General features: G+C 41.0%; 1 protein-coding gene across 5 annotated transcripts in view; it reads left to right on the top strand.

Moving 5' to 3' along the window:
• TSNARE1 (t-SNARE domain containing 1) overlaps positions 1-26,338 on the top strand; it is a 461,846-nt gene that overhangs the window by 205,871 nt on the left and 229,637 nt on the right. For all 5 annotated transcript variants that reach the window (XM_062568440.1, XM_062568439.1, XM_062568445.1 and 2 more), the window contains 3 exons: positions 1,910-2,000; positions 6,131-6,205; positions 7,429-7,485. In XM_062568440.1, coding sequence (XP_062424424.1) covers positions 1,910-2,000; positions 6,131-6,205; positions 7,429-7,485 — 223 coding nt within the window. The remainder of the gene's footprint in view (positions 1-1,909; positions 2,001-6,130; positions 6,206-7,428; positions 7,486-26,338) is intronic.

Raw genomic sequence — 26,338 nt, 5'->3', positions numbered from 1 at the left:
TTTACTTGTTCAGTTCTTAGCATATATCCAAATTATTCTTCTGCAGCTCAGGAGATGTTATCTTCATGGTATATTAGCCTTACATTAGTATATGCATAAAATTGGTGTACTTTTGTCCTACACAACTTTCCCAAACAGCTTTCTGCATAGAAATCTTGCTTAGGTGGATAAAAGCTGCTGGACTTGCTATGGGGGTGAATGTTGTGTTTCTTGGTGTCTATGGCTCATGGAAGAGCTATACCTTGTGCTTTTGGGGGCCACAGGGAGAAGTATTGTATGAACATGGGTTGGGTGTGAGCTTGATGGTTAGTAGATGGAAGATGGGGAGGTGTTCCTGGGATTTCTTCGGGGATTTAGAAGATTTAGGACAGGGAATCATCTGAGAGGCTCTCTCTGCAAGATTTGCTTCCCTTTGATGCTTTTTAAAGAAGGATTCAAGGGATAGACAGAAAGGATAAGTCTGGGATTATCAGAAACCCAGGACTCATCCACCAGTAAGGTTTGGCCACTTTAGTAACCAAACAGGAAGAAGAAGCCACTCAGACTAGATGGAAATGACTATCAGTGCAATACGTGCCAAGAGGAGAACTCAATTTGTTTATAGTTGAGATTGTGTTTAGTAAAGACTGTGTTTTTGGGCTGGGCTTATTCCTAAAGGGAAGTGCTAAAAGAGTTGGCCCAACTCTTGAAAGAGTTGGCCTCTATCAGTGCTGACAGAACAGCAGAAAGGGGCTAAAGGGCTGGGACAGGGCATGGATCTTGGGGACAGAGGGGCCATAAACATCTCAACATTTTGTAATCAAAGAATTTCTATTCATTTCACATCTCACCAATCCTGAAAAAAGAGCAGCTGACAAATGATTCTTGTCAGTACAACCATGGCTCAATATAGCACTCAAGGGGGGAAAAAAAGATCATTCTCTCCAGATGTATCTTGAAAATTCTAGAGTTTTTGGTTGAAATGTAATGGAAAAGGTACTGCTTTCTCAATTGAATGGTGTGAAGTGTTCCTTGGGAAAGTTTGGAGGCTAAAAATGCCCCATTGATCTTAAAAAAGTTGGGGAAGCACTTGTCTGAGCAGATAAACGTCTTTGGAAGGGATTTATGTCTCTCCCACTACTTTGAGTGGTCTTGAACAAAGATGCTGGCAACCAGGACTTGCAGAAATAATGGTAATGGAGTTAGGCATGCAAAAGAAAAGTAAAACCATGAATGGACAGGTGACTAGTTTGGCTTTCTGAGTGCATGTTTCAGTGCTTTTAATATGGCATTTGCATATTTGCATGGACAGTACTTCCTTAGAGTTAATGTGTCATTTGCAGGGAGTTGACCATGGTAAGTCAGGAAAACTATATTTGTTCTGCTCAACTTCTTCAGAACTTCTCTCTTGAGCACCAGATCCACCTGGGGAGAGATATCACACAACTTATTCTTTCAGCCTGGATGCAACCCTGTCTAATGTGCTCTAGGTGACCCTGCTGAGCGAGGAGGTTGGACTATATGATCTCCAGAGATCCCTTCCAACCTTACCGATTCTATGATTTTTTTTTTTTTTTTGCTATATGTCCCCATCTTTCTTTTGACAATATTAGCTGCAATACCAAATGTCTTTGTTACCCTGCCTACCTGCCCACACCCTATTTCTGCCTTGTCTACCACCTCTGATTTTACAGGTCCACGGCCATCACTTTGTGCTGACCACAGGAGGGATGTTATAAGCAATTTCTTGCTAGCATTTCCTGCAGCCTTATGGCTGCCATTGCTGCTGAAACCCCTTCCTAGCCTAAGCCCTACTGTCACTGGATGTGGTGTGAGTCCTGTTGTCTCAACTGCTCTGCGGTTTCAAAAGTTCTTTAAATGTCTTGTTATGCAATTAATTGCAATTCCCCTCATCTCTCATTTTCTGCAGGCATGCAACCCAACAAGAGACTAATAAAACCATCACTACTAGCACCAAAGCCATCAAGCAGCTGTCTGAGATTGTCAGAGGCTCATCCAGGGTATGTGTCATTCAAGATGCTATTGGGAAAAAATGCTGGGTCCTACAGTGGGAGGAATAATGAGAAAAAAATGTGAGGAGTGGGTGCTTTAAGGCTGTTGAGCTCTCTCTTGTTATAGCTTGCTTTCCTGTTATACAATGGAAAACACAGCTTGTATTCATAACTCACCCCTGGAATCAGTTCTTCTCCCAAAACTGGATCTTCTGGAACTAGAAGTCCACATCTCAGTAACAAAACCTTGACTAGCTCACACGGTGCCTGGTCAGGGGTATCATGAAGTTTGGGTGACAGTACTAAAGAAATCTTCTGGTTATATATGAATTTGGCATCAGTTAAAGACTCAGTTGCACAGTGAGTGCACTGGGTGCAGATGAGTTAGGATATTTATTTCAGTGTTTGTAAAGGGAAAATTAGTGGAATCTGGACATGACATTCATTCAGTGCCGCACACTTGTTGGAAGGCAGCGGTGAGGACAGATAATGGGTTCACCCAGAGCAGAGCAGGGTTTTGAATTGCCATGTACTTCACAACAATCCCGTTTCTTGAAATGCAGCTTGGAATGACTGCTGTCCTCGGGTAGGCATCAGTTTTAACTCTTTTGTCTTTGATAACATGATAGTTTGATTTGTGATGGACTGCAAGGACTAATTTTTCCTTTTTCTTGCCTAATCCAAGGAGCAGTGAGAGGAAAGCGTGAAGACATGAGAACTGTTGTGTGATGCGAGTTTTGATGGCTATAGGGTATAGAGGTGATAGAATTATATCAGAGCACGAGGAAGCAGAAGTTGTCTTTGTGAAGATACGGAGATGTGGCTGTTCTGTGCTTGTCTCCTGGACGCTTTTTGTGATATAAATTGGGTCTAAAGGAGAATCAGGCAAGGTCATGTTAAAACCAATTATGGTGCCACACACAAATGTCATTATTAGCCCTTGAAGCCCGTGTGGTATCCAGTGGGAACTGTCAGCAGAATTGCTTTTACTGTCATGGGGGGAAAAATGCTACGTTAAAGAGAATATATTTAAGAACTGAAGGAAATAGGCACACAAACAATTATGATATTATGAGGTATAAACTTGCAGCTCTCTATTGGTATCACATAATAACTTTTTCCACTCCCTGGTCAATTAATTTAACCGTTTTTATTTTTTTAACTTTTCTAACAGTGTGTAGCTTAAATAATTAAACCTACAAATTTTGATATTAAGCCTGTCACCCTTCTCCCTTATATAGAATAAATGGTTCTGGTGGGTATCGGCTGCTGGGTCTGTCAGTCCCTCTTGGGGATCTGGGTAACATTCCAAACTTTCCTCCCATAAAACTTCTCACAGCATGAAAAGCCTTTCACTAATTTAGAGCTTTATAGTCAGTCCTTTCTGATCTGTTATTCTCTATACTGCTGTGTGTGCACATGCAGGAAAAAAAAAAAGATTTTTTTAAAAATATTTTCCAGCAAGCAAGATGCACTGTGGGATTTTCTCTGACTTCCCTTGAAGCTCCAGGTGCTGGTGAGAGCTATTGGAGTCAAGATGTCCAACTAGGCAAAGTGATAACATTTTAGGATAAAGATACTGATGTAGGTGGACCAGTGTGGCACAAGGCAGGAGGCTGATGCAAAATAACACATAGTTACATTGGATCTTCCTTTCAAACTAACCTCAGAGGGCTTTGAGAGACCCATGTGGATCCCAGCTTTTTGTAGGATGAGCGTTAGACCATTAGATCAGCTCTCCAAGGAAGCAGTCTTGTCTTATTCCGCATGAGTAACAAACATAAAGTTTATAGACTTTAATCTGCAGAACGGGAATAATGATATTTGCTATATTCTAAAAATAGTTTTAAATCTTTGAATGAAGAACTGTAAGACTGAGATATTCTCCTATATGTAAATGCTACCATTATAAATTAGAGAGATTTATCCCATCCTTTATAAATATACATTTTTTTTATTTTAAGCAGTTGTCTGAAACAGCTGAAATTGCTTTAAAATTACTTTAACTTTTGTAGTACTTGTTTTAACCTAGATTCACTGAGTTTTGTTTGTCTCCTTGATTTTTAAAGCAATGCCCCCTTCTTCTCAACTTATCCCCCTCCACAAACGTAGACATTGAACTCCTACAGGCTTGAAGTCTGGGATCCAGGAGGTGGGAGCTCCAAGATAATTTTCATTTCCTAGATGCTGGCCTGACATAGTTCACAGTCTGGGTTTGGTTTCTTCATCTAAAAGCAGTGATTTTGTGACATCCTGGATGGTTATGTACAGGCTCAGCTGGATTGTTTCTTCTGAGAACACACTCGTTTAAAATGTGCAGTTAGTTATAAATCTGTTAATTGTAAGAACTGATTCTTACTCCCACTGAAACTCATGACCAAAATCCCATTGATGGGGATAAGACAAGAATTGAGAAAGAGATGGAAACCAGATTCCAATCTGAGCCATTAGTGGAAATAATGCAACAAAAAATGATTTGAGCATAAAGTAGTGACATACTCAGGCTATTACAAAGCTGGGATCCTTCAGTGATTGCGGTGGGTGTTGCTTTTGCCCATCACTCCGTTTGGTTGTGATGTTTTGTTGGTTTGTGTTATAATACCCGATAGTGTCCTGTTCAGAAGCAGAGGTGAAATGGGTCCAGATGACTCATGTTGATTTAGGATTGAAACAATCCTTACCTCAAATATTCAACATCAGAAGGATGACCTATGTGAATGTACTTACTAAAAAAATTTCTGAATAGCTTTACTACAAGCAAAAATGTTAAAATGTTCCCCTGGAGATAGTTGTCAAATTGCTGAACTTTCATTTGAGCCTCTGTCTCCTAACTTAATGCCTGGAGGACCCAGTCACACATCATGTTCTAGCTCTCAGTTGTTTTCTGTTTTGAACTTTCCCATACAGAAACATCAGATCCCTGATGCACTGGTCTGTTGTGCCAGACTGACAATTTATCAGTTATCAAAGGTCTCAAAACTTCTTGATATATATTTAATGGAAGTGCCTGGCATTGCTAACGCAGATGAAAAGGAGGGTGGCTGGACTGGCCCTCCCTGCTCAAGAAAAGTTAGAAATAGAATCAAGTTTATTGCTATAGGGAAAGTATAATAATAATAATACTTCTGCTACTTCAGGCAACTGCTGAATTAATTATCCTTTACTTGCTATAAATATGATGAACATTTTCTTTCTCTAATGGAACATATACTGGAAAGAACTCAACCTTCCTAATGAGGGGTTGTCACAAGAGTGTGGGCTCTGCAGGGCCTGCAGGAGTTGGTGGATATTGTTAGTGTATTCTCATTAAATATGGCTTGGATTGAACATAGATCAGTATGTTGGAGCCAGCTCCATAGAGGAAGGCTTGCCAGTTTGGGTACATGCTTTGGAAAAAGTACAGATTAGTTTGGTTCTAATAAGAACTGTTGCAACCCCTTATGCCAGTGAGAATGAATATTTTTGTGGGTGATGTAGTAGGCTTCAACCTCTTGAGTTCAGTAAACCACCCATTACCATCAAATGAGATGGTGAACTCCATTTTGTAGTATCATCTAAGTAAAGGACTTTTGATAGAAGCATGGTCTAGGGTTATCATACCCTTTAAATGCTGGCAATCCAAGCCTGGTGTTTATTAAATAGAAGCAGGATGCCACACTAACGGTTTTGTTCTTTCGATGACTGTAAAGTCTTTATTTGCTTGTGTTTCACAAACCTTTCTTTAGGAAGCAGTATTGGAGTAAGACTCCCTTCATGCAGTAGGCAGGACAACAAAATGTCACACTATATATCCCTGCCAAGGAAAGTGTCCAGCTTAGGTACTAAACCACACTGTAGTCATGACTTGAATGGTACACTGAATACCTGGGATGGTATTTTTGGAATTGTTTTTGCCTAAAAGTGCAAAGAGTCTTGTTCTACCTTGCCAAATAAAACCTCATGGCATCCTAGTAACCCCAGTGAAATTGATAATTGATTTTTTAAAAAAAAAATATCGACTATTCCCACCTTGTTTACTTGGTGTGTCCCGCCAAGACTGTTACCCTGGGTCACAGACAAACAGAATCCACTACTTGACTTGTCCCTACAGACCTGCTAACATTAATTCTGATGCCTGCACCGTTGTCTTTCCAATACAGCAAGAGCGACTTCAGCTGGACAGGTTGAAGAACCAGCTGTCCGATGCCATCCAGCGATACGGGGCTGTGCAGAAGGTGAGGAGCTCTCCTGCTTGCACGCTTTAGTGTGCCAATTTGGGAACGTGTTGAGTGGGAGCAAATGGAGTTCCCAGGAGTGTGGACCATTGCTGTTAAACTTAAACGTTTAACCCATCTTATGGCTCTGCTACACTGTACGGCCTTGCCGTAGGGTTTCCAAACTCATCTCGTGGGTTGTAATGGTCACTGAGGACAAGCTGTTTAATAAAACAAGCCAAACCTCAACTCCTGCTCTTTTTTCTTATTTACCCACTTCACCCTGGAGAGACATGACTGATGAGCAGGTTTCCTTTCCTTCTAAACATTATAAGAATGATTTTAATTTGCCAGTGTCCCATTTCTTCTCTCTCGTGTAGTGTTGCCTGCATGTATCAGGTTTGTTTGAACATACATCAGGATTAATCTAATCCTCTGCAAATACAACCTGGCCAGGCTCTGGTTGTTTTCTTACGTTACTCCAGCGAGTTTGACATGTGTGTGCAACCTGTGGGAAGAATACACTGGGATTATACAAGTGTAATGGAATTTGGCTGGAAACATTCACCTTATACTTTATCAAGACTATTCTGTTCTGTTTGATTTCCCAACACATGCTGACTATGTTTTTTTTTTAAAAAAAATTAAATTACACTTCAACAGCATGTATATTATATAAGAGAACTGCACTATCCGTAGAATCATCTCTTATTTTTAATTCTTTGCTTCCCTGTTCCAAAAGCCCAAGTGTGGGTGCTTAAATGAAAATAGTTTTTCTCATTAAATGAGAATTTGGAAGGCTCCAGGTAAAGCGCTCCACCCCCACATATACACACATTTTTTAAGCTCCTGTACAATCCATCTGAATTGTACATGTTTTAAGGGATTTATTTTTTTAAAAAACTGTCATCAGTACAGAAGAGCCAAAATTAGCCACTGCATTTTGTGAATGCCCGGTTGCGTCAGGAAACCAATCTGAGTGGTAAATTGCTACTTATCCACGTCCTAGTTGTCATTTCTTAAATGTATGTTTCAATTTTGATAACCTTGTCGTTCAGGAAGCTTTGAAGAGTTTTAATTCCTGCAAGACCAAACTTTTCAGTGCAGTTATACTCCTTTTCTTCCAAATAATAGAGCTTTTTAAATGTTATTTTCTTTAAAAAGCAGAAGAAATAACTTCATCTGACTTTTCCCCTAAATATTTGCATTCTGTCAGCCATTTTCCTTCTTTTTTCTTTTGGCAGAAAATAGCAGAGAAATCCAAAGCTTTGCTTCCTACTGGGCAGAGGAGTAGCAAACAGGTAAGTTCCTGCGTGTCTGTGTGTATAAGAGCATAAGTAACGTTGCTGAAAAAAGGCTCATCGTCAAACCTACTAATAACGTTGAAGAGCAGGTTGCGTGCTGAAGCCGGTGAGGTGGTTTTGGCTTTCAAGTAATAATGCGTGGCTCTTCTGACAGTAGACGATACAGACCCCAGGGAGAAAGACCTGTTTGATTATGCTCTTCGTTTTCTTATCCCACGGGACTGCTCTTCATGGTGTGCGTTTCCTCATGTTTCGTCTGCTTGGGAATGTATCAAAGAACAGTCTTTCATAGAATCACAGAATCGTTAAGGTTGGAAGGGACCTCTGGAGATCATCTAGTCCAATCTCCCTGCTCAGCAGGGTCACCTAGAGCATATTAGACAAGGTTGCGTCCAGGCGGGCCTTGAAGATCTCCAGAGAAGGAGACTCCACAACCTCTCTGGGCAACCTGTGCCAGGGCGCCGTCACTCTCACAGGGAAGAAATTCCTCCTCATATTCAGGCAGAACTTCCTGTGCTTCAATTTCTGACCATTGCCTCTTGTCACACGGGCAACTGAAAAGAGTTTGTCCCCATCCCCTTGACACCCTCCCTTCAGGCACTTGTACACATTGATCAGATCCCCCCTCAGGCTTCTCCTCCCCAGGCTGAAGAGGCCCAGCTCTCGCAGCCGTTCCTCACAGGGCAGGTGCTCCAGCCCTCTGATCATCTTTGTAGCCCTACACTGGACTCTCCCCAGTAGCTCCATGTCTCTCTTGTCCTGGGGAGGCCAGAAGTGGACACAGTACTCGAGATGAGGCCTCTCCAGGGCTGAGGAGAGGGGCAGCATCACCTCCCTCGACCTGCTGGCAATACTCTTCCTAATGCAGCGCAGGAGACCATTGGCTTTCTTGGCCACAAGGGCATAATGCTGACTCATGGTTAATTTGTCATCCACCAGCACTCCCAGGTCCTTCTCTGCAGAGCTGCTCTCCACAAGGTCAGCCCCCAGCTTGTCCTGGTTATTTTTCCCTAGGTGCAGGACTCTGCACTTGGCCTTATTGAACCAATGTTTGATACCAAGAGACCAATTATCTGTAGTATGAGTCCACCAGAGATTTAAGTTGTCCTTTCAAATCCTACATGTCAAAGAGCTTTTAGGTATTTTCAGCTGAAATCATACCACCAAAACCCAGAACTTTTTGCTTAATTTCTATGATTAAGCATGATAACACAAATTTTCTTGTGGAGGCAGGTGGTGGATTTTCTCCTTTCCCAATGAATCTTCCTTCCCTCACTTGTTATGCCACCTGGTTTACTAAGTCCTGTTTGGCTTATATATTGGAAGAAATGTTTCCTTGTCACATTCATGCTTCTTGGTAAGGAAGGTTGGAATGAAGTCACAGAAGATCCTACAATTAGAGCAAATCAATGGACCAGAGTTTTAGTATTATATGGGCTTCAAACAGCTATGATTTTGCATCAGACCTTGTCACTTGGTTAATTTTAGGTCAATGAAACTAAGGCCTTTGTATGCCAAAGTGCTAATGTATTCTTTTAACCTTGTCAAGTGGTCCCATTGGCACCTTGGAATGATTGTGCACAAATATTGCTTTTCAGTTCTGCATTCGTGGCAATCTTATAGCTTATTTTCATCCGCCAGCTGGTGATCAGTGTTGGATATGGGTATTTGTATGGTCACGAATGGCATATTCTTGAATCTTAGCCAAATCCCACTGAAGTCCAACATTTATTGATTTTGAGGGTTAACCTCAGAGATGTGGGGGGTTATTTTGTGCATCCTGCTCATCTAAAATCCAGTAGAGCCTTGAAACAAGTCACCTGTGCTCCTTCCGCAATCAGCAGGGAGGCAGAGGGATGTCTCAAGGGCAACCTACCCCATCTGGGAAGGCTGAAACAATTTGGATGGGTTTTCTCCCTTTGTTAGAAAAGCAATCCAGCTGATGAGCTGTAATTTGTTTTTTATGGTATATATATTACACCACTGCTTGCATTTTTTAACCAACTTTGTTAGGTGGCAGTTTGTCAGTAGAGTGGATTACAGAGGTGGGAACAGCTCTGGTGTGACTAGGACGATCACATGGTTGCTTGGCCATGTTGGTGTCACAGCTGTGGCCACTGACCAGTGCTAAGAGGATGAAGAGGCCTAATTAGTGCATAGCTATTGCGCGTCACCACACTTGGAGTAAGCCTGAATGGGCATATGTGATCAGCTTTCTCTGTTTATTGAAAATTGGTGAGGTCTCCAAAAAATACCTTCTCTGGGAAAGAACAGCATTTTATTGGAGAAAGGAAGCAAGATGTGGGGAAAAGTACTTAAATCTTGGGTGCCACTGGTGGTGGGGATATAAGTGGAGGGTGGAAGAAGATCAGGGCAGAGGCAAAGTCATCTGAATGCAGAATGGTAAATTCCCATCCATCTGAACCTGTTCAAGCTACCATTTGTTTTCCTCTCTTCCTCCCTCAAGTATAAAAAGAGAGAAATACATAGAATCTTGCTGGATGGAATGCAGTGGTATGTGGTTTTTTGGGTTTTTTTTTTCTGTACTTTTATTGTTATTTTTCTAGCTGCAGATTGGTCAGGACACTCAAAATTATAGTTCCCCAAGCAACCATAACTGGACCACACTGCACATATATTAAGTCATAAAAGTTAACACCCTATACAGTAATGCAAAATACTACATATGTTCAGGGCACTTGATTTATGAATGTTGTGAGACTGTACGGTGAACTGCTTGGCTTTGGTGCACATGCAGTCTTGATTCAAATGCTGCTTGAATGCAGGGATTTGTTTTGTTTTATTTATGCTTTAATTTATTATAGCTAATTATAGCAGATTTGAAGAGTGCTAGTTTTCCTATATGCATGTACCTACATTTTTCTGTTGTGTGGGTGGATAGAAGATATAAGACATTTGGTAACACGATTTTAATATATTTGTTTTAGGAAGTAATTAATTTCCTAGTACCAAATAATAAGTAAAAATTGAAAAGTGAAACTTCAGGAGAATTCCTCTCCTGCCTATTGTGCTTTGCTGTAAGTAATGTTTAACTGAGTTTATTTATTCATAAAGGCAAAATGAAGGCATTGATTCAAAATTCTTAGCAGCCTGAAGTTATATAAATTCTTAATCAACTGTATGTTTGCATACATGTATTTAGGTGTAGAAAGAAAAGTTCAGTTCTGCAGGTGTGTTACTGTATATATTGCAAGATGTATTTTTACTAATCTAAATGATCATTGTTAAATGTGAATTGTGGCAAATACTGGAACATACGTACATTAACCCCCCGTTTCCCCGTGTGCGGACGTACTTCGGTGCAAGGCAGCCATCCTCCTCCCACACATGGAATTGGGTTTGGGAGAGGGTGCATTTCTGGTGTTGCCTCTCCCCAGCAGTTGCAGAAGTGGCTTGGAGTTGGCCCAGAACAATGTAGTCCGTGGTAGGGAAGGTGGACATCTGGACAAAGATGTCTTCTTAAACTGTGCCCATCGCAGTACAGTTGGCAACAGTTGGGCATCATAAAATAAGACTACATGATAGTATTTTAATAGCATGGTATAGATTAGCTATCTTCTGTTGACTGAGTCTCTCCAAGCTGTCATTTCTTATTTTATGGCTAATAAACCCTTTGAACATAAGGAATTCTGTGTTTATTTTATTCATTGTGCATCTAAGGTCATCTCCTTCTCGTCACGATTGAGTACGATCTTAAACCCAACAGAAGACTGGCTTGAAAATCTGAGGGCTCCTAAGGATACAGCTCTTTTGAGCCACCTAGTAGTAGCAGCCTAATTTGGGTATCTTCACTGCATCTGTGACCTGTCTTCAGGCCACCTTGATCCTTCCTGGATCCTCAGTGACCACGCTTAGCCTTTTACTCTTTCAGTTAATGATGATGAGGATGGACCTTCTTACCAACGTTGTGGCCAGTTCTCCAAAATCCCCTAAAAGTAAGAGGGGAAAGCAAAGCTCTGTTTCAGCTGAGGAAGGAGTTTTAAAACATTCCAAAAATCTAGATAGACCCTCCACCCTCCTTTTTTTTTGGGGTTTTTTTTTTTTTTTTTTTTTTTTTTTTTTTTTGTTTAGAGGAAACTTTCTTGGCAATTTTTAGAAATTAAAATTACAGTAATTCTCATAGTGTAATGCCACCCCTCTTCATTTCCTATCACCCACAGAGAGAGAGAAAGATAATTACTACTCTGAAACATGGCAGTTGCCAAAAGATACATCTTTGTTTCTTATTCCACAAGCCTACTTGACCCTTCTCTCAAAGGTTCGTAAATTATGTTTTCTTAGAAGCATAAAAATGGGTAATAAACCTCTATCTACATATACAAGCTTCTTTCTCCTGACAGCATCAATTTATTCATGCTTTAAATGGACTTCCTTCTCACAGGAAGCATCATTTCTATCATTTTCCCTATGTTTTCAAAGTTGTTCTTTTTATGTACATAGCACATAATTCTCATTTTGGGCAGCAAGATCCGATCCTCCTGTTAACGGACGCGTAATCTTTTGGCAATTTCATCTGCCTGATCTGCATATGTGTGTGAGTGTGATGACTCTGGTTACTCATGGTCTCGACTCAGTTTTTGCCCTTATTATGGTAGCTCTTGTAGTAGTTGGAGGCCCTGCTTGAGGACAGGGTCCCTATCACAGTAGATGCTGTATGAACGCAGCTTTTGGCTTGTGCCATCCCAAGGAAGTTGTGGGCTAAGCAAATGCAAACAAACTATTTTGACTGATAAACACAACTGGCTTTTTACTGCAGTAGGTGCTCCTCATCCTGGGAGCCCAAAGCTCGGATTGAAGCCAGCTTCAGCTTTTTAGAAAGGTTACAGTGCGCATATTTCTGAAATGCAAAGTTTAATTTCTCATGCTCAAAATAAGGCTATTTCCCTCACAAGCAGAGCTTTTTTATTTACTCATTCATTTTATTGACTCGAACATCTTATCTTAGCCCGCACCCCAGTTCTTACAGTTCCATCTTGCATGTATGGTAATAATCACTATGTCTTTTCAAGGTCATTTAGTATGTAATGGCTTGTATGGAAAAGTACGTTATTTCAATAATGCCAACTTCCTTTTAAATAAGTGCACATCCGTTTAGAGCCATATTTTAATCAACCCACTCCTCTGTTCATGGACCTGTTAAAGAGGAGCGTTTAAATGGCTTGACTATTTCTTCTTGATTTCATGTGTGGGTTCTCTATTTTGTTTTGTTTGCTTTTGAAAGCAGTCATTAAAGCAATCTTCTGAAGACAATCTGGGGTTTTTTTGTGTTCTCTTTTTTCCCTTCCCATTCCTGCCTGTTTGGAGATAAGGAAATAAATTCTGATACAGGTATTTAATAGCTGGATTGGAATCTAATTCAGGTTGATTTTTCTTCAATTAGCAGCTATATTCTCAAGGGATGTGAAATTCATTCTTGAATGCCCCGAAGTACCATCTTTGCTGTGGCTCATGAAGCCCTTGGTGTTACGTTCCTGCACCTCGGGGCCACCTCCCGCTGGTGGTATGAACACGAGCGTGGATGAACGTACCTTGGAGGCGCAGATTTGCATTCGAGGAGAGCAAATCCTGTGTCCAGAGGCTTCCTCAGATAATGTAACTCAGCTCATACCCGTGTTGTTATTTCTCCGTAGCTGATGACAGCTCTGTAAATATTTTTTCTGGTTACTTGTGATAGCTCTCTGGATAGCTGCACTGCTCCAGCTACTACATTTAAGGGATATTGCAGACACTGACATGTTTTTTTTTTCAGGCCAAATCAGGCGCATCCCTGCATCCATCAAGACAGGATCCTCTTCAGCGAGGGTCATCGTAGCCTGTACTGTAGGACATACTTTGCCAGCACAGTAAAAGAAGTGCTGGCAAAGATCCAGAGCTGAACTTAGGCTGGTCTCTAGGAAAAGCGTGAACTTGATGGCAGAAGGATTGTAATAAAAGATTAACCTCTGCATCACTCTGCTTGTTTGGAGTTTTTTTAACTCCACTGCAGAGTTTCTTCTTTCCCCCCTCCCCCTTTCCCCCTTTATGTATTTAATTTGCAGGAGCTTAGTGCAGTAGCAGGCAGCTAGTTTTTGCCCACTGCAAGTGGAAGGGGTTTCTGCCAGTGCAATGTGGATCTTCATGTTTTATATGACCGCATCCATCCCTCCCCGCTGTCCCTACTTGCAGAAATTGCATTGCAACGCTTTAAAATGCCTTTTGCCCTGGCTAAGATCCTGCAAGAACTGGAGAAACAAATGGGAGACCTTACTGAGTATGTCACCTTGTTCCAGAGTGAAGGCAGTGTTATTTAATACATTTTAAACCCCCTGTGGAGATGGAGTATTGATAAGAAAGAAATTCTATTCTTCTAAACCCTCTTTGATGGCTGCATTTATCACATGATTAAAGGTGAATGGCAATGGTATTTTCCTCTGAAAAATTTATTTAAAAATAGGTTAACACTTGTGTTACTAGGGTGATGATAAAAGCAATCTTTAGTGACCTTTACAAGCTCTGTCTGATGTATTTTCAGGGTCTCAATAACAGATGCTATGCGTACCAAAGCTATGTGAAGATATTTATCCCCCTTCAGCCGTAAGTATGGGTACCATGTAGTAATGGTTGGTTGGTTGAAGCCCACTGTTGTCTCCAGTGTACTGTATATAATCTTTGACATGCCTTGTGCGGCTCCAGCTGATGCACATACCAACAAATCCACCTGGCATGGCAGGACAGACTTGATGCACTGCAAAGCTGGAGACATCACAGTGATTCCTCATATACTGCAATGCAAGAACACACAGGACTAGGTTTATAATTTGGACTCTGTTCTGTTACCTAGTTATGGTGCCCAGCTAAAAACTGTAATTGAATTTTGCATTATTTTGCCAAATGAAGCTGTCATTTTTTTTTGTTTGCTAGAGAGTTTGACCCAGAGATGACCCAATATTGCTCAATTACCTTTGAAGTTGAACCACAAAGTTGGACATATATCAGAGATAGGATTTATATTAGTTTCTTCATGAGGTACATTGGAATCTGTGAGATAAGAGATGTGCTGCAGATGGTTTTACAAATAGTTGTTTTTAAGCTGATCGCAATAGACTGCGTAATAAATAAAATAAATGTATGTGCAGATAACCAGACTGCAGTGTTCTCTTATAACCCTGTTTTGAAAAGACGCATGTGTAACAAAAGTGGACCTGCAGAGTCCACCTGCAGTTGACTTCATTTAGGTTAAACAGATTTCTTCAGCTCTCCTGGCTTGTCTTGCTTCAAACAAGTTTGAAGCAGGAACGAATTTCGCTCTGTAAACTGAGGCCTCGTTCTCATTGCTTATCTCTCCATGCCTGGCATGAGTGTTTGTCTTCCTCAGGTGCTCAAAGGTTGCTGGAAGGGTTTGAGCAAAGAGAGGTTCGCTTTTCTATGAGGGTCATTCAGAGATCACACGCATGTGCAATATTTTCCACAATTAAAAAAAAAGTACACTAATGTTTTCCATATTCATATAGTGGGTTAGAGGTCAACAAAGAAAAAAAGCTTTTTCTTTTCCATAAACCCAGTTTTGCATGGGTGAAAGCTGCAGATCTTGCTTCCAATGTGTGTAAGTCCTGGCTCTGTCATTGCGATTTGCATCTCTGCCTTGGTTAAAATGAATAGCTTTAATATGGTTTTCTACCATATGGATTTCTACCAGTGAAGTCAAACTATCGAGATGGTTCCTACCCTTGCCAAATTAAATATTGCACTTAATACTACTGAAGCTGTCAATCTGTAGAGCTCCTTGCTTTGGGAAAGATTTCTATTTTTCTATTTCTGTTTTTTCCTCTTTCTTCTTTTTCCTTATAGGGGAGTAGTTTTGCAAAAAGGGCTAAATAGTGGCACACTGAAAAATGTAGATGATTGCTTTAAAAAAAAAAAACAACAAAAATAAGTAATCAAAGCTTCTCCTTCAAAGCACACCTGACCTCTGGTGAGTGAGGAAGGTGTTTTTCCCCTCTTTGTGCCCAGCAGCTGGTAATTGGTAAGGTGATTTAAAGGAAGGGAGTAGGAATTTGGCTTTGTGTGCAGCATGACATACTGGCCTCTTCTTGAAGCTGAGGACTGGGAAGTTTGATGGCCCTGTTGTGCGCTCTGCTTCGATGACCCCTATATTCAAGCATGACTAAAGCACCACTGAGGAGCCGTGCGCAGAAAGCACTTTTCCAGTGGATGCTGAGGACAGGGCTGCGAAAGCGGTGGATGCTGCACACTCTGGAGTGCCATCTGCTGGCATATGATTAACTTCTTAGTTGGGTACAGGAGTCATGGCTTATAGTGCTTAGGTGGAGAAGGAGACTTGATGAACCATCGATGTCTGTTGTTCTGTAATGTCATTGAGATGGGGATAAAATCTGTAAGGAGGTAGGTTGGAACGGGAGGTCTCACGGTGACTCCAGTCTGTCGAAGGCAGAGCCCCTGTATACTAGGTGGTGGAGACATGCAACAAAGATAAGTAATCGCCATCCCTGGAGTAGATCTATAGAGAGAGATCTGTAAAGCTTGATTGATGCACTCTGGCTCATCATGAGGTGTCTGATAATTTTTGTGAAAAATAAAGATCTAGGTCACAGGCTTGGTTGATTGTTGGGAAATGCACATACGTTCCGGAGGGAAGTTCATATTTTATCAGTGTCAGATGCAATACTGAGAGGATTTGGGTAAAGCCATGGCACGTTTTCCTTCTGGTTCACCTGCTGAGAAGTTGTGGAGGGCCAGGAGCTGCCCAGGCTTACAGCTTAGTTACCCTCCATCACAGAAGCAAAGCTCTGGCAACTGCCAGAGCTGGACCCTACCGATCAATGCAGTCTGCTTGGGCCCTACTAGGGCACTTTTTTTTTTTTTTTTTTTTTTAACAAGGAACGACATTTTCCTTCAAAAATGTTGAACTGGTTTTTAAATTTCGCTCTCTTTTTTTTTTATGTCTTTCATCCCTCATACTTCTCATCTTACAAATGTGTATCCTTTGCATGTGCGATGGCATTTGTATTCTTGTCCTACACTAATCCTGCTCATTTTGAAATGCATTTTGTTTTGTGCTTAATGATATCAGTCACTATGGAAGCTGTGTCCCCTCCTAACACTGCTTATTTCTTCCAAGCCTCCAGGTGTCGGCTCCCTGTAGAGACTCAACTGCAGACAGAATCCTTTTAATCACCCTTCTCCCTTCCTGAATCTCCCCTTCTGTCTCTACAATCTCACACCTCACCTGCAGTAAGATAGCTTTGTACTACTTCCATTACCCACAGCTGTAAGAATCTGCAAAACATTACAGGTTATAAACTAGCAGCCACCAGAAGAGAAAGACAGGTTCAAAGTGTTCAAAACCCAGCTGGATGATGTCCTGAGCAACATGCTCTAGTTGACCCAGCTTCAAACAGAGGGCTTGGACAATTTAATGTCCAGAGGTCCCTTCCAATCTCAGCTATTCTGTGATTCTCTTGTAACATGGCTGAGGGTTTGGGAGTGTTTTTGGAAATGTTTTATTATGCCTTTTTTAAATGAACAGAGACTGGGTTAAAGACTTGGTGTGAAATTGGGGGGAGATGAGATGGAAAACTCTCTAGTGCTGAATTTTAGAAGATGTCCCTGCAGGTCCCAAGCACTTTGTAAATTTAAGTATTTCAACACTATGAAGAGAACCACTGTCCCCATTTTATGGAAAAAAAGCAGAGGTAGAATGGAGAGTGTAGGTCATGCAACAACTCCAGAATCCAGGAGTTTCAACTACATCACTCATTATGAACAGAAGATACCTGCTCCCAGAGTAACCCACACTATGAGTTTTCTGGTTTGTTTTCTTTTTCATGATGCTCTGAGGAGGTGGAGACTGGTGAGGCTGAAGGAGGGTGGAAAGAAGAAATGGCTGAGTGGCTGACACAAACAAGGACTTTTGGCATGTAAAGAGACTGCAGACTTTGTTTCATGGGTTGGAGTTCATTCAACATTGGAATATTTGGTATGGGATTGGGAGTATAAGTGACAAGTTAGATTAGTTACTTTTGGGTGAGGAACGGTGGCCTCGGTGAGGCTGAAAGCTTCTGTCTATAAGAATAAGGGAGCTGGGCCATGGGGTCTTCACAGTATGGGAATTTAAGAAACATCTTGCTGCTTTTGGTGGACTTGTGTTGTCATTGCCCTTGCTTACAGAGCAGGAAAGATGGAAGGGAGACTTGTATTGAAAGTATTTCATTAGGGGTCCTTCCCATAGGAATTCCTCTTCATGAAGGTCATGTAATTGTGGTAGGCATTGAGAGAAAGGGACTTTGTGGAAGGAGTAGTGTGTTGCATTCCTTTCCCAGGATCTCTGTTGTAAACAGTGAGGTACATCATGTGAGTACTTCCTGTTTATCCAACATCATTACATTTACTGTGTTTTGATACCCTCTGTTAATCCCCAACGTCACATCAGGAAACAAATCAATCTCCTTGTTCCCTGGCGCACATATTTGGTGAGAAGTTTGTTGATAAGCTGTAAATTAGCTTTCATAGATTCTGAAAGCAAAGACATCCATGAAGATCCTTGCATACCATCACAACTGGTTTCTCTTGGCACATTGCTGCATTGAGTGCGGTAAGGATGACTTCAACTTTGTCATAGGATGAGTGATGCAAAAAGAGTGCTTGTTTTAAAAATCTTTTCCATCCTGAAAGTTCCTTGCACTGTGATTCACTCATGCCATATATGGGAGAATTAAATTCTAGGTAAAATGCATGAAGGAAACACCATGGGGGGAAAAAAAGAGAGAGAGAGAGAGATGTGGCAGGTGGTCTGTAGAACTCTTTCCACCACCTCTGAAGACAGTGCTGTGATGCCAGTATCAGTTTCATTGCGTATCTGGGCTTGACTGACTCATCTGCTATGATAAAAGAAATCCAAAGAAATAATTAAAGTTCATTATTGCATGGATATGAAATAGCATTATTAAGTATCTACCTCACATTTATTTATAACCCTTCTTCCTGACAGAGCCTGACATGTTTCACAAACACCGCTGAATGATTATATATATTATTTGCCCAGAATATAAGGATGTTGCTCTGCATTTTATTCATCACTTGTTCAGTCAAAATTTATGTTTCTGCAAAATCCATACATTTTCCCAGATCTTTTTGTGTAATTACTCACAAGACCTACAAGGCATCTTTTAAACAAGTCAGGGCTGGAGGAGCTCAGTTTCCTCTGTGAGAATGCCAACACTTTTTGAGTAGTGCCGGACTAGGTACTTGCATGATGTGGCAGAGTAAGACTGGAGAAGAAGAATGCCACCATCATCACTCAATCGTCTTCACTCAATCATCAAGTACTTTTGGGGGTCACAGAATGCAGCTACCAACAATGACATTTCTTGAGGACAACAGAATTATCTCCTTTCTGGAAAATTCTTGGGATTTTGAGTGATAACCAATGATTGGAGCCTTTTAGACAACGCAGGCAAATGCAGTTTCCTGTAAAATTAAAGTATGTGTCAACATCCTTGAAAAACAAACCTAGGAGATTCCTCAAGGGCTTTTCTCCTAATTTTATTCATCATCAAACCAGTCTCATCCCCTTCCGTTTGCCAAAAGAGACTAGATAAGAAGCAAGAAAGGTATGGGTCAGATACGTGACTTTTGACTAGCACATCTGTGTTTGAGCTGAGCAGCAGCAGAGGTGAAAGCATGGACAGTGGAAGCAAATGGAAAGGCTCCAGCACGAAGATAGTGTAAGCGCATTAGGCACTAAAAACACTGAGCCTGATCGATACTCCTTTCCTGATGGGAAATGTCACCTTTCTCCACAGGTATAGAGCACTTTCCGTGGAGAAAATCGCTGTGAAGCCTAACAATTATGATAAAATATGCAATGATATTACAGACTTGGTCAGGTTCCACAGTTTGGCACAGGAAATGTATGTCCAGCATTTATTGTGCCAAAGATTTCCTTACTTGATCTAATCTCAGATCACCAGTGCATTTACTGTTTACTTGGGAAGAGAGTTTTACCAATACTTTTCTTTACCTTATTTTTTTTTTCTATTATCAGAAGTCCCCTATGGCCATATTTTTTTTTTCTCAGAAGGCAAATGAGATATCAATTTGTCTTCAGAAGGTAGTAGCAAGTACTTCTCTGGTAGAAGACAGAAATTTCTGTCTGTAAATGGGATTTGTCACTCAACAACTGTGTACTTTATTCCCAAATGGTTGGCATGTGTATTGTGCAGGAACAGTAACAGTAATGTATAGTCTAATCTAATGGCTATGCCAGTCTTGAAAAGATTCCCTACCTTCCTTGTCCCATCCTTGCTCATGAAACAGCAGCACTACTGAGTGTTTTGCCTTCTCAAGTGTGGCAGTCAGATGCTAGGTTGCAGGGAGCTGCATCTTTGATTTTTTATTCCTTGTGAGGAACATCTGCAGATGTTTCTATCTCAGATCCTGTATTGCCTGAATGGGAAATCCTTGCAATTTAGAAACATTTTTGATTTGCATTTGACTTCCTTTCGATTTTTGGCAGTTCTGTGTTGTTTTTCATCTTTCTTCCACTTGCCCCCTTTCGTAGATTCTTCTTCATTCTCTCCCACCAGTCCCTCCTACCGTTTTCATTAGTTCTCCCCCTTTCTTTGTCACTGTCTGTCCTCATCATCCATATCTTACTCGCATCACCCCCCTCTGTAAGAACTTTTGGCAAAAAACTGAGAACAAAGAATGTTGAAGCCAATTCTGTGACATATGTTTCCCCTTTCGTATGATATGATCAGTTGCATTTCTGCCCATAACCACACTATTAATGTTTAAATTGTGCTTATTGACATAATGATACCTATTGTGAGACTAACAATATAAATATGCTCGAGGAACAGCTAGGAAAACAAGATAGGAGTATCTTAATGCCCAGGGGAAGTACACAGGGTGGAGAGTAATAGGGAACATTATGCATTTTGCTCATCAACATTTTTTCAATAAAAGCAGATTTAAAAACTGCAGCAGTTTTTGGCAAATTAAGTGTGCAGCTCTGAAGCAAATTGGGATTAGCTTGTATAGTGACTCCTTCCTGTGTTGTAGCAAACTACTTTTGGCTGAAGCTTAGTTCATAAAGTTGCTGTGCTGGATGGAGTCTGTGGAGACCCAGAGAGTGAAATCTCTTCATGAGTGTGTTCTCTGCTCTCTTCATATTTGTAAAAGTGAAGAAAACCAGCAGTCCTCAATTGGGGATTTATTTAACTCTTAATAGTACAGCTCTTGTTGGATGGATTTTTTTTTTCTTCTTTAATTTCATTTCAAAAATCAGCACGCGTCCTACAAATATGTTAACTAATTATAACAATAAGATCCCTTCCCCAAGGCTCTTGCCATCTAGTAGACTAATATTGTTTAGAAGCTGAGTCTGACAATTTGGGCCTAATAACATAAAACCTACAGTAAAGGGATAGGAAGTGGAATTGAACAGGGACTGGGAATGTGAAATGGCAAAACACAGACCATTTTCCGTTGGTTCTGCTTCTTCCTGTTTTTTACATTGTTGTTTAGGAAAACAGGGTTGGGTACTCTCTTCTGGGGAGAAGAGTAACATTTGTGACTCAGAAGTACGATTGTATGTATGTCACGCAGAAACAAAACAAGCAGGTTCAGTCCAGGTGTCATATCATAAAGCTAAGTAGACATGGTAAATAATTTTCAAGGAGTTACCATGGCAAGATGAAAGATAGAAAAAAGGACCCAATTGCAGTCTATGAAAATGTTTCCATAAGCTTCACTGGGATCAAAATTCACCCCCCACCAGTTAGATCCCAGGAATTACAGCTCCATTTACTTGCTGATACTCTATTTCTTGGTCAAGCTCTCTCCTTGTCATAGCATGAAAGCACAGCCTGGAGCTTGGGAGAGAGGAATGTGGAATTTGGAAGAAAGCCAATTTTAAAACAGCTGCTTCCCCACTTCAATACATATTCTTTGGGTCCTATTGGGCCTCCCTTAACTGATTTAAATTGACCTTCCAACTTCTTCCTGCCCCTTGTATTGTTCTGAGCTCTAAATCTTGGAGAAACAAAGACCTCTTGTCTGACCTAAACAGATTTCATGGATAATCTCTCTATCTGTTCTGTCAACTGTATAATGTCTTCAAAAGAATCAGCATCAAACATCTGCTTTCTCTTATCTCCTCAACACCAGTTTGTTTCTGATGAAATATTTATTAAGAGAATGATTTTTTTTTTTTCACTCAGAGGAAATAATTCACACAAGCAATCAGCTCTGGGTTAACTGGAGAATGAAAATGTCTTGGACCGTAGCAAAAACTCATAATCAAAGGGCTCCCCAGCTATCCATCAAACAATCAATTACTGTATCCATTAGTCCCCTTTCACCACACATTAGAACAATTTACTAGACATGCTAATGTTCAGGTCATTGCTCCTGAAGGATGAGCAAATAGCAGGGACATCTATCAAAATTTTGATGCTGTGTGATCTCATACGGTGTGAATATATAGCTTAGATCACTTCCTATCCTCGTGGTAAGTCCATTAAGGACCTGATGTGTGGGGGACATGCTAGTTGCCTTCAAATCTCAGCAGCTTACGGAAATTTGTCAGAAAACATTTGGCATTTCATAAGGTATAGTCTGCTCTGTGGAGAAGATCACTCTGTGTAAAATGCGAGTAAACAAACTATGTATCAGTAAAACAGTGGTGTTTTTGTCATGTCTTCCTTACTCTGACTGGATAATTGCAAACATATTTTCTATTTTCGCATGTGCCATTTAGGGGAAGAGAGGATTTCTCCACAAAGAAGGAATCTGAGCAGGTTCTGTGTTGTCACCCCAGGTCTGTCTTGCTTCACTACCCTCATCTAGTGCTAGATAAACTTAGTGGGATCTCAGACTATGCATGTTGGATGTATACATGTTAATATTTCCACAATGTAGACTTCTACATCTGAAGCAAAGGAACTAGACTCCTTTTATAGTCAGTGGCAAGAAATAGAAACACCAAAAAAACAATGTCTTTGTAGCTTAAGATACTCATCTGAAATTCAGTAGAATGAATCGTTCTCTAGGAAAAAAATGGGCAAAATATTGGAGTTTTTTCTTTTTCTTTCTTTTTCTTTTTTTTTTTTCTTTTCTTTTTTTTTTTTTTTTTCTGTAGACTCCCTTGCTCCCCTGAGTGGGATTCATCTGGCTAAATATGGGCACTTGAAGAGTGGTTCTGTACTTCTGAGCCTGACATCCACAGCTCCCTTTACATTTTATGACACAGTCTCATGTCAAGGAGCTGTCAATCTGTTTAATCTGGAGAACAGACCTCTTATCTCCATTGACTTTATTGAGTGTGTCTCCACTGAAGGTAATGGGCGCCATAATAAGGAGCTTGGATGTCAATGGTTCTGGTATAGATAGGTTAAGATTCAGGAGGTGGATTTCTCTCAGTTCAATTTGGCTGATGAATTCAGATATAGACATCTACTTTGCAAACTTCTCAAAATAATTAAGAGGGATCCTACCTACGTGTCTAGACTACCAGAGCTGAACCGGTATCTGCCTAATTTACACCTCTTTGCACTAAATGGGACACTTGACATCTAGTTGACGCATCATGACATCTTACTTTAGCTCTATTAGCAGCACTGACTGGAGAAGATCTCTTCAGTGTTAACTGGACAGTGGGCAGAAGGAATTTAACACTCTAATGGGGACCAGTGTGAAGACCCTACCCACAGTTCACTTGGGTCCCTTTCTCTCTCAGTACATTTGTGGCTCCTCGGACAGAGAGGGGACAATGCCAATGGGCACGAGCAGACATGATACCATGTGTCTGTGTGCACACCTTATGTGTTAGCAAGGAGCATCTTGAGCAGGGTCAATATGACATGTGATGAACGGCTCATCCTCACCCATCTGCAGGACCATAGAGGGGCTGGCAAGGAGGACCCTGCTTATGTGTGAGAGACATGAGCCCCGGTCCTGGACCTCCAGGGCTGTCTCAGGAGACCATCAACCTATAGGCCAGGGACACCCACCAATGAGTCATGGCAGTGACTCCTCATCACTTCGCAGCCCAGGGTGGGGTGCAGGACTCATTACGGGATGCTGGGGAAGAACAAGCACAAGGGGTTTGGGGATTGCACAAGACTTACTATGAGATGTTTAGGGGAGAAACAGAGATGGGGAAAGGGCAGAGTCTAGGTGTTTTAGGGAGGAACAAGCATGGGAAAATAGAGGGATAAGAGGACCAAAGGGGCTAGTTGTGCATAAAGAGGCTGCTGGTCAGAGTGCTTTTCTGTCCGTGCCCTGTACCTGATCAGGACTGTCTGTCCTGTCTTACTAAACTCTGTTTCTTACTGTTTTCCTGATGAAGGGCTCCATATTCGGTGTGCATGTGTGTATGGAGGTCTTAGCCAGCACCTAGAATAAGACCTCAAGTCACAGGCCTGTGGGTCAGGGGTGCCAGCGACTGGATCGAGTGTGGTTATGTGGGTCAGTGTGCAGTGGCTAGTGAATATCAAACCGGACTTGCTGACGAGGAAGTGAAGTGGCCCAGAAGCCAAGGATGTGCCTGTGTGTGTGTGTGTCTGAGTGAAGCACCTGGAGATGTTGGCTACCAGGGGGATCAGGAGAACCTGGCCAACTGCTGGGGAGACTGTGGGGTTTGGGAGACCCATGACCCTGTTGATGTTCACAGGAGGGTTTGTACCAGCAGCTGGAGTGGGGCTGCGGCTTCAGGGGCTTGTGCGTCCAGGTACCAGCCACTGGGGAGACTGGGCAGCCAGGAGCAGCTACTGCGTGGATTGTCTAAGCTCAGCTGCTGGAGGGACCCACATTGTACATGTCTATATATGTGTCCCAATATTGGACCTTCATCCTGCTCAGCCAGAGAGAGGAGCAGGATGCATTTGCTTATTCCTGAGTGCTGTGTTTTCTGTCCATGTTGATCTGCATGGCTGGCTCTTTGTATATGTATATATGTATTGTATATATGTGTTTTTTCGTGTGCCTACTGGGAGTACATGCTAAGCCTTGCTACTGGTTGGTCCTGGGGGCATGGAGCTGCGTCAGGTTCATCCTCATAGGGCTACTGGATTTGGCAAACCCTAGTACGATACATTATATTCTAGAAAAAGAAGCCCCGAGGAAAGCACTGTGCGCCATGGCAAGCCAGGAATGCACTCATGTGCTACATGACCTGGAGCAGCTCATTACTTGAGGCTGTAAGTCCTGATTTGCAAACAGAGTAAGTGAAATAACAGAGCATTTTGAATAATAATATGTAGTTATTTTGGAAGGCATTATGAAAGTTGAGATGTAGTTCTAGTTAACTAAGCAACAGCAGAAAGCTGCCCTCTTTCTGCTGAGCAGCGCCTATTCCAGTGTGTTTTTGGAGCCAGAGGTATCTCTTTCAGGGAGTGAAATATGATTTTAATTCGGCAAGTATGACTTAGCCTTGCAGAATCAGTGCATTTCTCCTTTATTACTGGAGAAATTGAAAGTATCCAGTTTTGAGCCCCTTGAGACTAGGTTGAATAGCTAAGAAAACTACTGAGAGTCAACCAAGCAACCAACCAAAGTCCCATGTAGCAATTTTCAGAGCAGACTTCAACATACGACAAAATCCTGACTGTGTTTGGATAAAAGTTTCCAACGGAAATGTATTTTAATGGCAGAAGCAATAAAATCTTGTAGCTAATGGCTTGGGAAGGGTATTTATGTATATGGAAAGAATAAAAGAGGATACAAACAGAGCAACTAAAATAACATGAGGTATAGACTATAAAACATTAGATGAGAAAATGAGGGAGCTAAATTAAGTAGTCGAGAAGAAAATATCAGAAGAGACATGATTACAGTCTATAAATACTTTCAAGGTGAAAATATAAATGAGGACTGGGTGAATTATTACACCCGGTAAAATGATGTAAGTGAGAATGGCCTGATATTAGGAAAGAAACATATAAGTTAAGTGCTAAAGGTAATGAAGAAAGGCCATATAAAGGGTTAATGCCCCATCACTTTGGAAAGTCAACAGTATAGTAGAAACATAAGCAAAATAAATAAATAATAATAATGTTCCAATAAAAATGCATGATAGAAATCATCCAAATATTTATGTGTGGCCCCTGCTGTCTTTGAGGCAGTTAAGACACTGTCTCGATGTTCACTGGAAAAGTGCACACATTTTGGACAGTTCTGTTACACGTCATCTTCCTGAGGCGCTGAGCTGAAAACCTTGCAGCATTTTTTATCTTAATCCTTTCCCGGAATGTTTTATTTTGCAAACATTGTAGGTAGCTTTTCAATCCTCATGAAAGCCTTCATCAAGCCTGTATGCTAATCGTGTGGTGTGGGACTGAACCGCTGAGTTAAAGAAAGGTTAGCATCTCTGTAAATATGTATCACAGAGACAGCATGGAGCACATGAGGATAATAAAGCTGATTAGCATAGCATTCCTTTTCTGGTACTTCCTATTTCTTGTCACTTTAGAAGGTTAAATTAACTTCATCTTGCCCTATTATGAACTCAGGCAGGATAAATTAGCTAACCACAGAATTCCTTCTATTTAATTCTCCCTGGACAAACTAATTCAGAGACCAGATTTTGTTCATTTGAGCAATGTTTGCGCTTCTCATTTTCATTTTTTCTCATTGCACATATTTTGTTCACAAATATACATCTGTGACTAAATTGATCTAAAATTTTTAGTTTCTCTTTCTTCAGACTTTGTAAAGATCTGTACTGGCTATATTGCTATTCTTAAGGAGTAATACAATTTTCTTGCTGCTGTTCTTGTGTTTTTCTTTAAATCTCTCTATATATGCTGACTTCATTTGGCTTGTAATT

Source organism: Rhea pennata, chromosome 2 (genome assembly GCF_028389875.1).
Source record: "Rhea pennata isolate bPtePen1 chromosome 2, bPtePen1.pri, whole genome shotgun sequence".
NCBI lineage: Eukaryota > Metazoa > Chordata > Aves > Rheiformes > Rheidae > Rhea > Rhea pennata.
Note: the sequence above shows the minus strand (reverse complement) of the source record. Positions and strands in the feature narration are given on the sequence as shown.